At 39.9% G+C, this 15,614-nt stretch overlaps 1 protein-coding gene across 1 annotated transcript; it reads right to left on the bottom strand.

Moving 5' to 3' along the window:
* Positions 1–2,320: 2,320 nt before the first annotated feature.
* Positions 2,321–3,892, bottom strand: LOC131151720 (uncharacterized). The gene has a single exon (XM_058103103.1). It carries the CDS (start codon positions 3,685–3,687, stop codon positions 2,728–2,730), a length of 960 nt encoding a protein of 319 aa, XP_057959086.1. The 5' UTR covers positions 3,688–3,892; the 3' UTR covers positions 2,321–2,727.
* Positions 3,893–15,614: the final 11,722 nt, after the last annotated feature.

Raw genomic sequence — 15,614 nt, 5'->3', positions numbered from 1 at the left:
GATAATACATTTCCAACTCTCAGACAGCTGATTGAGAATTAATAGGGCACAGATCTCACTATCAAAGGTAATCCCGACCGAGGCGAGTTCATCCGACAACTCGTTGAAATTATTCAAATGCCTGCTAAAACTCTCACCTGCAAACATGCTCATTGTAAACAATCTCTTCATTAGATGTACCTTATTTGCGGCTGATGGCTGCTCATACATGTTAGATAGCACATCCATAAGGGACTTGGTAGTTGTCAAGTGCTTGATGTTGAAGGCAACAGACTTTGCCAACATAATCCTCACAGCTCCAAGGGCTTTTCGGTCAAGCAACTCCCACTTGCTCTCCTTCATGGATCTGGCTTCTCCATCAGTGGTAAGTGCAACTTCTTACCAAACAAGAAGTCCTCGATCTGCATTTTCCAGAAACCAAAGTTCGTGCCGTCAAACATCTTGATGTGAGAGCTCTTTTCGTTCGACATCTCGATTCGCTGATCTAGAGATGGAATTGACTTAATCGAACAGCACAGTTGGATCCGAAACGGCCAAAAACCCTAGAAATGGCTTAAGTCGCTCGAAAAACGAACCCGAAATGGCTTCGAAAAAGCCTGGTCAAACTTTCGGTCAAATTTGGTCAACTTGGTCAATCCTGCTGACATGGCACATGGGGCCCACTGCTGACGTGGCACGTAGGGCCCACTGCTGTCGTGGCACTGTGGGGCCCACACACTGGCGAGTGACTGTGGGGCCCACTGATGACGTGGCGTGGGACCCGACTGACTTGGGGCCTTCTCGGATGCTAACGTGGTGGTGACGCGGCAGCTTGCTGGCCGCTTACTTGGCGCCACGTGGTGCTAACGTGGACTGGCAACGTGGCGCTGACGAAGCAGCGCTGACGTGGCTCCAGGTCTGGAACGGTTCGGGTTGATCCGAACTAAGAGCTTCTCCGGGTCGGGTCAGGTAGAGTTTGGGTCGGGTTGCGTTTGTTCGGGCGAGGAAGACGCGTGGGCATGCGTGTGGCGCGTGACGGGCAGGCACTCACGCGTGATCAGCGCGTGCGGAGGCGTCTTTCTCCGGCTCGACGCGTGGTGGCGCGTGCATGGTCTTCCGAGCTCTGTTCGAGCTCCGGTTACCTGTGTTAGCTTCGTCTCGTCGAGAGGAGCTCGATGGTAGTCTCAAAATCAAATTTCGAGTTACTAGACAGAGGGTCAAAATCCGAAATTTTTCTCGATCTGGCGATTTTACTCCAACCAAGCTCTGATACCAATTGTTGAAGGAATAAACCTGGAGCAACAATCACACACAAAGAAAAATACAAGCACATCCACAATGGAACACCGGATTTACGTGGTTCGGTCCAAACTGACCTACATCCACGGGTGCACACACCACTGCACTACAAATTGGGAGAAATATAACAAGGAGGAGGAGCCACACTGCTCAACTCTACTCTCTCTGTCTCACACTCTCTAACTCTCTGCACTGCACAATATATCACTCTACACAGCATACAAAGCTCTCCACACTCTCTGCTCTCTACACACAACACATAGCAATAACAACTCCACACACACACGTATATATATATATATATATATATATATATATATATATATATATATATACAAGAGGGAGCGGAGAGTTCAAAGAGGGTGGTTGCAGATTTCAACAAAATCTGCAGCGTAGGTGGCCGCCGGTCTTCAGTGTCAAAGGTGGTGGCTGGGTTGGTGCGGCTGTCGGCGTCTCCACACCTACAAATTCAACAGTGGGCAAAGGAATGAAAGTTCAACACTGTTCTTCAACAGTTTAACATGATCTTTTCTTTTTGGTGTGAAGATTTAGATTTGCAACTAACAAGGAAAGAAAACCAAATAGGTCGAGTACCGATTGTGAACATGCACACTTCTCTTATAATTTATAATTGCTTTTATCAATGCTGATGGAACACTCGTTGAGCATCTGCAAAATCAGTTTGATCAATATATCATTAACTCAAACATGCATTAATACAACTAACACGTCAACGAATCAGAAATGAATTTCAGCCCTGCGCGAGGCCCAGTCATTGATCTACTAATGATATACTAGCATCCACATTAAGACATCCTGCCTTCCCCCAGCAATTACACTGCTGCACTATTTTTAGCGTACAATTCATTCATGTAAAGAAGGCAATTACACAGAAAAACAGCCATCAACACAGAACCAGATTATCAACATCACCATCTTGATGAAGGCAGCCCATTGAGTTCTTTCACCATCCTTCATGCAAGAAATTTAGTCAGCTAACAGGGTTAGGAATATTCATTGTGACAACCTATGACCAAGTCAATTAGAGCTTTAAAAGTGATATATACTTAACAAAAGCTTAATCAAAGTAGCATAAAAGCTCGTGTCCAGAACTATTCTGTCCACTTTTCATCACATTTCAAGTTTTCAACTATTTTAGGCCACCCTCCACTACAAGAAACATATAAACAAGAGAGAGTTACCAATGCCAATCCTAAGGAGTAAGGAGCCTTTAACCAGTCATCAACCCTGCTTCAAGAGACTCCGCAACACTGACAAAGATGTCATCATCTCCATCAGAAAACTCAAAATCCACCCAGGTCAAATCCTCACTCTCCATTCCCCCACCCCTTTCAATACCAGGCTCTCCATCCTCTGTCTCTGACTCCGTCTCTGCGCCCGCATTCAAATTCAATCTTCCGGTTTCGTGTTTCTTAACTCCTTTCCCCATTATTTTCTTCGTAAGCTTGCCGCGGTTTTCTTATTCCGCGCAGAAGGCCTCGCAAAATAGGGCATTTCTCCCCTTTCACCCCTTCTTTCATGCTCATGCATTCCCGTGTTCTCAGTCCCCTTCTTCCCTTCCCTGGTTTCTACGTTCTCAGAATTAACATTCAGAGAATCCTCCTCCTCCTCCTCCTCCTCCTCCTCCGCTTGACGACTTGAAAACATCGGCGAGAAAGGCCAACCAGCCTGAATCCCCATCCCTCCGCCACTGCCTTCCGGCGTAATGAACCCCATCGGGAAATATGCGGAACAGCAGCAGTACTCATCCTTCCCAGGAATCGTCGGCGGCGGTGCTGCTATAGCAACCCCATGAAATGCCCTCATACAAGCTTGACACTTCAAGCAACACCCTTCATAAAACCGATCGTACTCATACACATAGTAACAGTACGGACACACCGTCCAGAACGTTCCGCCACCCAAACCGCCATCAGAGGGCGCGGTTTCCTCTTTTCCGGAGCTTCGCTGAGGAGATTCTTGGTCAGGCGTCTGTTTCTGTTCCGCATCGGCATCGTATTGAGCCTTCTTGGCGGGATAGGACAAGACGGACCACGCATAGGTGACTCGATCGAAGGCTTCCTGGGCGAAGGCGAACTTGTTCTCGGCGGGGTTCAAGAGGAGAGCGAGCCTCTTGAAGTGGCTTCGTATGACGCGAGTGTCGTCGCAGGGGGGCTCCACTTGCAGTACCGCGTACAAGTCGGGGTGATCGCCGGCGGAAGCGGTGAGCACTTCGGCGATGGCTAGAATCTGGTCAGCTTCAGCGAGGTCGGGGTGGGAGCGGAGAGCGAGGAGAGCGCACTTCCGGCAGGCAGTGAGGTTGCGGCGACAGAGGAACTGCTCCGAGAGAGTGAGAAGGCGTATGGGTTTGGCTCTGCTGCTCTCTCCTCCCTCCATTTTTGGAAACATCGAAGAGCGTGTTCTTCCATACCCAATCAATTTGTATAATAAATATTAAATATTAATTTGTATATTTACAGCGAAGAGCGTTTTCTGATGGTCCATACCCAATCAATTTTCGGGTGTGGACAGCGCGAATTGCATGGAGGAAAGGCGCGATAGAGAAGAGCGTTCGGACTTGGGAAGGGAGAGAGTTAGTTGCAGTGGACGAAAATGGACTCGATCTTTTTCTTAAATGACGGGCGGGGGATTTGGTTTTCACCGTAATCCACGCCGTACATGACCACGTGTGAAGAATGACAAAGCGGGGGATGTACACGTGGATGGTGGGATGAAACGTGGGCATGTGACTACAAAGAGGAGGGTGTTTTGGTAATATGAGTCGAATTGGCCGTCTATGGCGGGGCTTACCATGTCGATTCGATTTCAATAATAGTTCAGGTGATAGTGTGGATTGCAAGAGTGCCTTTAACGAGGTCAGTTGTTCAAACCCTCTTGTACTCGTTTCCGCTCCTGGACTCCTAAATTTACCCTCCCTTTGGAGTTGTAGGGTCAACTTCAAGGGGCGCAGGATTAATCACGTGGACTGTAAAACGGACGCGTGGATACCCGGTGCGTAATCCAAAAAAATAATAATAATAACAGAAACCGCAGGAGATCGACCGGCGATCGGTTGTCCAAATGCACTTCCCTTCTTCTAATGACGACGTCGTTTAGTAATATTCAGCTCAAGCCCCCTCGAAACGCGTGTGCTTTCAAAATTTCCCTATCTTATTAACATACATCCATGCTACTCTTCTTTTATATCTCTCGAATTATTTCGAATTATTTCTCCCCATCCCCTTAACTATTATACCCCATGTCATCTATGTACCTACCGATACCATTCTTTCTCTCAAATTATTTCTCCCCATTCCCTTAATTATTATACCCCATCTCATCTATCATTTATATAGGGGAGAAATAATTTAAGAGAAAGAATCATGTCGGTCGGTATATATATGTATGTATATATATATATAATATAAGATACATACCGGCCACAACATATGCATTCTCAACCTATAAATAGAAACCACCTAAGGATTCCACTATCACGTTCCTTTATGGGCGAAACAAACTGTTACAATCCCTCCTTCAATTAGGGTGGAGCCTCCTCTCCAAGTGATACCACACGCTCGGTACAACAATCTAATAAACCTGAACCGTCAAAGAAAACAAGGAAACAAAAGAAGATTCTTGTGTACGAGCGATGCTCTCAGATAGAGCTGGTCAGTACAAATATAGCACAGTTAATACTTCAAAGTAAATATCAAAGAGAATTGAATTGAAGCTCAAGGAAGTATGTCACTGAGATTCTTCTTTTGATTTGTATCAAACCTCAGAAGATTAGCTTTCAAATCAGTGATCAGAGACTCAGTTTATCTCAGAAAATTCTCAGCAAGAGTATATGTGCAAGAGGGCTTTGCGAGAGAGTGAGTAATGTAGCTTGAAAACTGAATTTTAATTCTTGGTATTGATTTCATCTGAGAAACCATGTATTTATAGGCTCAAAAAGTGTTAAATTCGTGTTACCCAAGTTACTTAGAGTGTTTCTCAAGTTTATACGAAGTTAAATGCACAAGCAACTCGATTTTGTAATTTAAAAATCTATATTTAAAAATTGGTCGTTCAATGGTCAGTCGCCTGAGCCCTTAGGGGTCAGTTGCCTGATCCTTTTGAACACTGCAAAATTTCAGTTTAAAACAGGGTCACGCGCCTAAGGATTCAAGGGTCAGTCGCCTAAACCTTCACTACCTGTTCAAAATCAGTTCAAGAAAATCTTCAGTCGTCTAAGATCTAAAGTTCAATCGTCTGAACAGTTATAAAAATTGTTTTTGAGGTTTGTTTCCAAAATCCTTAGCCATCTTGCTTTCATACATTTAAAAATCATTTTACAGGGTTTTTAAAGTAAGGTCTCTAAGTCCATATCAATCCCTAATGAGTTTCAAAGCATTCAAAATGATATTTATAATGAAGTACTTACATAAGACTTCCTAAAGACTTAAAAACCCTCTAAGCTTGAAGTCTTCATGTATTTCTTTGTTTTGAGTCATCTTTGCCTTGAGCTTGAGTATTCTTTAAGCTTCCATATGTTTTGAACATTTTTGTCCTCTTGAGCTTTTCTTTTGATCACCTTGTTGATGAAGTATAACTTTATGGTACTTGTGATCTTAGATTTTCATTTCTTTGAACCTTTTGAACTTTGTCATATTAGGTTACCTGAAATATCATTACTTAAATAATAATTTATTTATTATCATAAAAATAAGATTCGAAATCCATGTTAGGCCAACAATATCCCCCTTTTTTATGATGACAAATAAGGAGCAAAGATGAGAGAACTTTGATAAGGCTCCCCTTTACAATAGGCATACCTTTTAACAATATGAAAAAAAAAATGATGATTTCAAATATAAGTTCAAAACTAAATAAGTCATAGTCAAGTATTATAGCTCATTTCAACATACTTAATATTAAGATTATGTTTCAATGCATTATAGCTCATGTCAACATACTAGTATTAGTTATAGCTCATTTCAAATAGTTATAGCTTATGCTTATGTTTCTTATATCCTCATTTGTGCTTTCTCTCCCATGCTATATCTCATGTCAAGAATATGTGTTTCACATGTTTGTCATGCTCTCATGCTCTCATGTTCTCATGTTAAGATACTCTCTAAGAAACTCATGTTCTCATGTTTGCTTTTAAGATATCTCTCCCCCTTTGACATCAATCAAAAAGAGATCAGGAGCATAGTCATATAGTCATTAAAGAGTACAAAAAATCATAATCCAGGGAGTTACAAACCAGACTAAAAGAAAAAACAAACAAACAAACAAAGCAACCCAATGGCAAAGCCAATACATAGATAGTGTAACGCCCTGAACCTGTCACATAGGGCCTGGAGTGTTATGAGACCGACACGCGTCTCAGATACCATTCACGTAGTGAAAAATAATAAAACAACCTCGAGCATAATATACCAGAGTTTTATATTTGTACATCAACAAACTCATACCATACAACCACTGTGATACCATATTGATGAAAGATTTAAAAGGATTAGATGTTACTACCCATATCAATAAGGTGCACCTTTCTTTTCAGAAACTTTCCCATAAAAACTTCATAGTTAAGCGTGCTTGACTCGGAGCAATCTTGGGATGTGTGACCACCTGGGAAGTTTTCTCAGGAAGTGTGTGAGTGAGGACAAAACACACTGAAAAGGACACGTGTTGGTTTGTAGGGCCAGTCATTAGTCTAATAAGGCCCGCCCCCTGTTGTCTGGTCCAGATGGAGGAGGAGAAACACAGTGCTCCCTGGCAGACTCAGGTTGGGGCGTTACAAATGGTATTAGAGACAACACCTAGCTGGAAGTGTGATGAGATTCACATCACCTGAGTTTGGAAATGTGGATTCGCAATGAGGATGTTGCGTTCCATAAGTGGTTCTCCCATATTGTTATTCATTGCAAAAATTTCTTTGGGGTAGATTATTATACTCTCCCTTCTCTCTTTCTCATTCCTTTGAAAAACATTTTTTAAAGAGAGCATTTATTTTGTGGGCATTCATTATATTTGAAAGCATTTACTCTCTCTCATACTTTATTCTGAAAATCTTACTTGAGAGTAAACTTGAAGGTGTCTCCACACATTTTTCTTGATAAGTAAATTTGGAGAAACTCATTTTAGCTTGTGAATATTTTTGCACAATTTTTTTTTTTTATATATACATATTCATGTGTGCAAAAATCCCTTTGAGAGCAAACCTTATGTTCTCCTACATTTTATTTGAAAAACACTTATTGGAGAAAGTTTTATTTGGGTTTAAATCTTTGAAGTGCTTATTATACATATCATATCCAAAAATTGCAAAAATGATTTTGAAAAACTCATTTACTCACTTGAGCATATTTCATATCATATTTGAGAGTGCATTGAACTTTAAAATTATACATTTCTGCTTGTATTGAGAAGCATTTTTACATGTACAAAAATATTTTTAGTAGACCGGTTCGGCTCATTTCATGAATTGAGTTGGGGAGTGACTCACTTCTAAAAATGAGTAGCACTAAGGCTATCTCAAGTATAAGAGTTACGTCGTGTAATAATTAGCCCAAATAGGCCAGATCGTCTCCACGGGGAATGCAGATTAGTTCTAAACTAGCGCAAAACAAAAAAAGAGAAAATAAGAAAACAAAATTTACTGAACATGGTTCAGATTCAAATTTTTTGGGGGTTTTGAAATTTCGTGATGAAATTTAAACAAATTAAAACCTAAAACAAGAACATAACGTGGATAAATAGGAGAATAACTAACATACAATTAAACAAATAAATTAACTAGGCTAACTTAGACAAAAGTCCTTCAATAATAAACTAACCTAAGATACTACTTGAACAAATATTTAAATCCAACACTAATTTTAAATAAATGCAGCAATCAAACTCAACACAAAGCATCACTTAAACTAGAATTAATGACTTTAATTAAAAAGAAAAACAAACTTACTTTAATAATAAAACAACCCAAATAAGATTCAACAATAACTCAAACAAGTATTCAAATTCAAGAGAGAGAGAGAGAGTAAAAAAAGGAGTAAAGCAGAAATTAATCTAATAAGATTTTTCAATAATGGAATAAATTTACACTCTAATCAACTTATACCAGAATTTAATCATAAAATTAACTTTAAATAAAAGTAAATTAAAGACTTAACAATGAGAATAATCCTTAACAAATATTAAATTCAAAGAGAGAGAGGAAAATGAAGGAGAGAGAGAGAGATCAATGGAGTGCTGGCCGTGAGGAGGTCTCCTTGCTGTCCAACGGCGTGTAGACTCCCTAGAAGACTACAGCTGCTGCCCCCCTCCAAAAGAATTAAATTTCTTTAACCCTACCCTACCTCATTTTCTTTTTGTTTTTCTTTTTTTTATTTCCTTTCTTGCCCCTTTATATGACTTTTCAAAGCATAAAAAAAGGAAACACAAACTCACCCACACACCCAGTGCACATCCGCATGGCTGGGTCACGTCAACACTTTAATTATTATTATTATTTTTTTTTTTTGTTCTCTGTTCACAGCTAAATTTGACCTTTCTAGAGTCTGTTTCTCGTGAAAGTCAAAACATGGAAGTTGTAACTAATCTTTTCCTCTTTCTTCAAAAATTTGAATCGTCTCGATTGGAACTCGTACGGAAAAGTTATGCGTAAATTACAAACAGGTACCGATTTTGGTTTTCAAAAATTTTCCTGTGATAAAAAATTACCAAAAATTCATAAATTATGAAATAAAAATCAAAATGATAAATTCAGCACTTTATTAAAATATTAGACGTAATTGGACATTTAATTAAAAATATAAGCTGTAATGCCCGGATTAAGATGTCTAATTACGCACTTTAGACGCGTGATCACACCCCCCAACTAACGTTTTGGTAGTCCCTAATAAAGAACGTAAATGCAATCAAACTAGGGGAAAAGTTCTAAATTTCAATACTTATGAAAATTACATGCCATAAAATATGCTTAATGAGTTTAGGAACATAGGACACAGATTAATCTAAGTTACGTCTCAATTAGAAGATTTATATACCATTTAGTAAAACAACCAAGGTAATGAAGAATAACAAAGCTCACGTGTACAAGAGAGGTTCAGAATTCCAAGATTGACCACCAGCAAACATTAATGGTTTCAAACACAATCAATTAGTCTAAGACAACCGCATGGTCTTACTCTAATTCAAAACCATTGTATTGGCGGCTTTCACACTATTACACTTTAAAAGGCACCAACTTTTTTAATTAGTTAGGACTCTGGTAGTAAGTAGCCGTTTCCAGTGCATGAATGTACAAAAGTGACTTTCACATTACTACACTTTAAAAGGTACCCACTTTTTTGTTTAGTTGGGGCCCCGGTAATAGTTAGCCCTTTCCAATACACAATTGTTTTCCTTTTTTTTTTTCTTTTTGCAACTAATCCCTGACTTGTTTCTTGTTTCACTTGCTTCAAACCTTTTTTTTTTTTTCCTAAGCCATTAGGATATGGTTCATTAGAGTCACAAACAACTGAAGTGTATATCAACCAGAAATGGTGTAAGGTAGTCTTTCTAAGTCTTCTAACCTGTATAGTGTGTGTAGCAAGACTTTCAACATCATTCTCTTGGTTACAACTAAATGAAATGGATAAAACTCTCTTTTGATTGAAACTTTGATTGCACTACATCTTACTTGTTCCATATCCTCAAAAAGAAAAAAAAAAAATTTGGGCATGTAACTTTCACAAATAAGGAATTCAGCATGCTCTGAGCTCAATACCAGTATTTTCCAAAAGGTGGGTCTAACTAACATGCAAACACCTATAATATGCAAATATTACATTAAAACTCATTAAGTGGAAGCACACTATTAGGGCATGCAAATTCTCTCCCCCCAACTAAAATGAAACATTGTCCTCAATGTGAAAGCATAGGGGAAAAGATATGCATAGGGGAAACAAACTAATAGAAAAAAAAAAAAAAAAGTAAACAAGAAAGGTCAGACGACTCCCCTGGGGTCTTGTAGAAGCAAGACCTCCTCATGTGGATCGAATGGAGTCATAAAGGGCTTGAGACGCTGGTCATTGACTGTGAAGTTGTTGCCATTCTTTAGATCTACAATTTCTACCGCGCCATGGGAATGAACTTTTTCAATGATGTACGGACCACCCCACCGGAACTTCAGTTTTCCAGGAAACAGATGCAATCTGGAGTCATAAAGAAGCACTTACTGAGTAGGGAAAAGTTGTTTGTCTTTGATTTTCCTATCATGCAGCAACTTCATCTGCTCCTTTGCTAAGCGGGCAATGTCATAAGCTTCCCTCCTGGACTCTTCAAGCTCACATACCTGCAATTTCCTTAATCCTTTGGCGTCATCAAGTGAAAAGTTAATCTGTTTTATAGCTCATAAAGCACGATATTGAATATCAACAGGTAAATGACATGCCTCACCGTAGACTAATCTGTAGGGAGACATCCCTAAATCCGTCTTAAATGCAGTTCGATAGGCCTAGAGTGCATCAACAAGTTTTTCTCACCAATCTTTTCGATTAGGACGCACTGTTTTCTCAAGTATGATTTTGATCTCTCTATTGGCCAACTCAGCTTGACCATTACTCTGAGGATGATATGGAGTAAAGACCTTATGGGTCACTCCATACTTTTGCATAAGTTTTTCAAATGGTTTGTTACAAAAGTGTAACCCTCTATCACTAATGATCGTCTTGGGCATTCCAAAACGTGCAAATAACTCCTTCAGAAAATGGATAACAACCCTATGGTCACTTGTTCTACAAGGTATAGCTTCCACCCATTTTGAGATATAATCCACAGCAACTAAAATGTAAGAATGCCCGAAAGAGTTTGGGAATAATCCCATAAAATCAATCCCCCAATAGTCAAAAATTTCAAGAGTCAAAATGGGAGACATAGGCATTTCATTCTTTGCTGTGATTTTCCCTAATTTCTGACAAACCTTACAAATTTTACAAAAATTTTCAACATCTTTGAACATAGTAGGCCAATAGAGTCCACTATACAAAATTTTTGAAACAATTTTCTTTGTAGCAAAGTGGCCTCCACACGCTCCACTATGACAAAAATGCATCACAGAAGTAAATTCATCATCGAGCACACATCTGCGAACCAATTTATCAAAACAATATTTAAACAGATATGGATTATCAAAATAGTAGTGACGTACCTTTGCAAGGAACTTACACTTGTCCTAAGTTATCCAATGGTCTGGCATTCGGTCAATGACAAGGTAGTTTACAATATCAGCAAACCAAGGAACGCGCGACACTGCAAAAAGACGCTCATTAGGAAAATCATCATTTAAAGGGGAAAGAGACAGAAATATCAGTTAGCTGCAAACGAGAAATATGGTCAGTTACAACATTTTCTACTCCCTTTTTATCTTGAATGGTGATGTCAAACTCCTGAAGAAGTAGAATTCATCTTATCAACCTGGGCTTAGCATCTTTTTTTGCCAATAAATATTTCAATGCAAAATGATTAGTAAAAATAATAACAGGAGATCCAATGACATAAGAGCGAAATTTTTCTAAGACAAACACAATAGCCAACAACTCCTTCTCAGTGGTGGTAAAATTTTTCTGAGCATTATTCAAGGTACGACTTGCATAATAAATGATAGAAGGCTGGTTATCAACTCTTTGACCAAGAACGACCCCAAGAGCGAAATCACAGACATCAGTCATAATCTCAAACGGCAAGTCCCACCGAGGGGGTTGCATAATGGGTGTCATGGTCAAATATTTTTTCAGTATCTCAAAAGTCTGTTGGCATGCATCAGTCTATAAAAATTCAATCTCAATTTGCAATAAAGAACACAGTGGTTTAGCAATACTACTGAAATTCTGAATGAAACGCCTATAGAAGCCAGCATGGCCAAGGAAAGAACGAATATCCTTCACTGTCTTGGGGACAGGTAATTGGGAAATCAACTCTACCTTGGCTCTGTCGACCTCTATACCACGCTCAGAAACTAAATGGCCAAGTACCAAACTACTACTTACCATAAATTGACATTTTTCCCAATTCAACAACAAGTTCTTTTCTTCAAATCTTTTTAGAATAGTAGACAAATTTTTCAAATAAGTGTCAAAAGACTTACCAAACACAGAAAAATCATCCATAAAAATTTCACACATCTCATTTAACATGTCAGAGAAAATACTCATCATACAGCACTGGAAAGTAGTGGGTGCATTGCATAATCCGAATGGCATCCTGCTAAAAGCATTACCAACTACTTTTTTGAGTATCTGAGCTAGGAAAGGTAACGGGAAGTGATCTTTTCAGCTAGCCAAATTTAATTTATGATAATCAATGCACATTCTCCAACCCGTTATTTTCCTAGATGGGATCGACTCTCCATTAGCATTCTCAATGACAATCAAACCAGATTTTTTTGGTACTACCTGTGTCGGGCTTACCCACTTGCCGTCAAAGATGGGATAGATGATGTCAGCAGCTAATAGTTTCAGCACTTCTTTCTTTACCACCTTTTTCATGGTTGGATTCAATCTCCGCTGCACATCACGAACTGGCCTTGCATCTCCTTCTAGAAAGATGTTGTGAGTACAGATTGCAGGATCAATACCCTTGATGTCTGCAATTGTCCAGCCTATTGTTCCTCCATGTTGCCTCAATACCTGCAATAACTCAGTTCCCTACTTCAAAGTAAGATGAGAAGAAATTACCACAGGGAATGTTCCCTCATCTGGGCCCAGAAAAACGTATTTCAAGTCCTCAGGTAGTGGCTTCAACTCAAGTGTAGGGACTTCTTCTTCTGATGACTTCATGACTTCTAGTAAGTCAATAGCTTCAAAAGTTGGCTTACACTAACTACTCATATAACCTGCATCTAACAATTAAAGGGAACCATCTATCTCCATGCACTGCCCCTCAGATTCTATCAACTCTCTATACAAAGGAATAATCTCATCAAAAACGTCAGGCTGCTCGGGAGAGTCATTCTCAAATGCACTGTCAGAACCAAACACTGATAACAACTCTGAAATATTAAAATCATCTATCATATCAACTGCACGTACCTCGGAGTCATCACAACCACTAGGCATCTTGCAAGCATTGAACACGTTCATCCCCAATGTCATATTCCCGAATGTGAGCTTCAACACTCCACTTCGATAATTGATCAACGCATTGGAGGTAGCAAGGAATGGGCGTCCAAGTATGATAGGTGCCTGGGAAATGGTAAAGATAGGCTGCTGCATATCCAAAACCACAAAGTCCACCAGGTATTAGAATTTGTCGACTTGAACCAATACATCCTCAATAACACCCCGTGGTATCTTCACTGATCTGTCAGTCAACTGTAGCACAATAGAGGTCTTCTTCAACTCACCTAACCCCAACTGCTCTTATATCGAGAATGGTAGTAAGTTCACACTACTCCCCAAATCAAGTAGAGCTTTCCCAATGCGAGATTCACCAATCATAATGGAGATGGTGGGAGAACCAGGATCTCTAAGTTTTTGAGGAGTTTCACTCAATATTAATGCACTAACCTGCTCTGTCAAGAAATTCTTCTTCTTTACATTCAATTTCTTCTTCACTGTGCACAAGTCCTTTAAAAATTTTGCATACGAAGGAACCTGCTGAATGACATCTAGAAGCGGAATATTAATCTTCACCTACTTGAACATCTCTTGAATCTAAGTGTGGTATTTGTTCTTCTGACCAGTTGTCAACCTCTGAGGATAGGGTACCATAGGTTGGTACTCCTTACTAGTCTCGGCCTCCACGTCGACTGACTTCTTCAATTTTGGACATACTTCCTCCGATTTTTCTTTGGTCTCATCTGCCTCAACTGCAACTTCCTGTGTCGGGGCAACTATTTGCCTCTCAGTAGATATCTCGAGTCGGGGGACTTCCTTCCCACTTCTCAAAGTAATGACAGCCTTTGTCGTCTCAATGAAATCCCCTGAAACATTATGCACTGGCTGCTGTTGCTGCCGGTATACCTGAGGATTAGGCTGAGGCTGCGCTGGAAATTTCCCTTTCTCTAAGGTACTCAACTGTGTACTGATCTTATTAATGGAGCCTCGCAGTGCATTGTAAGTTGTGGCCTAAATTTGTATGAACTGCTGAAGAATATCCTCAAGAGACCTTTTCGGTGGTACGGGTGCAACATTAGATGGAAACCCTAGAAGTGAGTAGTGCTAAGGAATTGGATGTGGCTGATAGGGATGCTGAGACCGTGGTGCAAAAGATTGTGGGGGCTGCTAAAACTGTGAAGAAGATTGACCAGCCTGATCATTCCTCCATGAAAAATTTGGGTGATTCCTCCATCTCGGATTGTAAGTATTCGAGAAGGGCTGATTGGGAGCTCTGTTAACCCAATTTTCTGACTGAATCTAATCAGACCTACTCTCCTATACTACCGTCATGATCGGACAATCCTGGGCCTTATGGCTAGAGTCAGAGCATAGAGAGTACACCTCAACTGATTTCGCCGCTTTCACCTTCTCTAACTCCATAACCTCTACCCTCCTAGCAATACGAGCCTGGATATCAGTTTCCTCCTTTACCTCATATCTACCTCCACCACCAATTGCCCTAAGAGGTTGCACTGCCATTGGTGCCCAATCAAATCGTGTATTCCACTGTTGTGCACTTTCAGTTAAGTAATCAAAGAATGTTAGTGCCTCATCTGGTTCCTTGCTGAAGAACTCCCCATTACACATAGTCTAAACAAACTGCTTACAATCAGGAGTGAGGGCAGTATAAAAATAATTTACCAGCCTCCAAGACTCAAACCCATGATGCGGACAAATATTAATTAGCTCTTTGAACCTATCCCAACAATCCTAGAAAGTCTCATCACCTCTCTGCATAAACTGACTGATTTGCTCTTGTAGCAACTGGGTTCTCTGAAAAAGAAAAAATTTATGTAAGAACTCACATTGCATGTCAGTCCAATCAGAAATAGAGTTAGGTCTTAGAAAATTAAACCAAATCTTCGCTTTATCCTTCAAGGAAAAAAAAAATAAACGAAACTTAATGTATTCATCAGTTCTTGCTCTAGTAATGAAGGTAGTACATGCCAACTCAAAATCGGTCAGATGCTAGTAAGGACTCTCAAAATCCATCCCGTGGAACTGAGGTATTACTGACAACATATCATGCTTAATGGTGAAATTCGGTGCATTATTTGGCAAAGCAATGTAGGATGGTGTAGTGGTGTGTGTAAGCTGCAAAAAGTCTTTCAAAGTGCGAGGTGCAGGTGGAGGTTCAGCCATGGTTTCCTCAAAATTCTCTTCAAAAAAATCACTCAAATCAATTTCAGTGTTCTCACTTACAAC

This window comes from Malania oleifera, chromosome 1 (genome assembly GCF_029873635.1).
Source record: "Malania oleifera isolate guangnan ecotype guangnan chromosome 1, ASM2987363v1, whole genome shotgun sequence".
In the NCBI taxonomy this organism is placed as follows: domain Eukaryota; kingdom Viridiplantae; phylum Streptophyta; class Magnoliopsida; order Santalales; family Ximeniaceae; genus Malania; species Malania oleifera.
The sequence above is the reverse complement of the archived record's forward strand: the minus strand, read 5'-3'. Positions and strand labels throughout refer to the sequence as shown.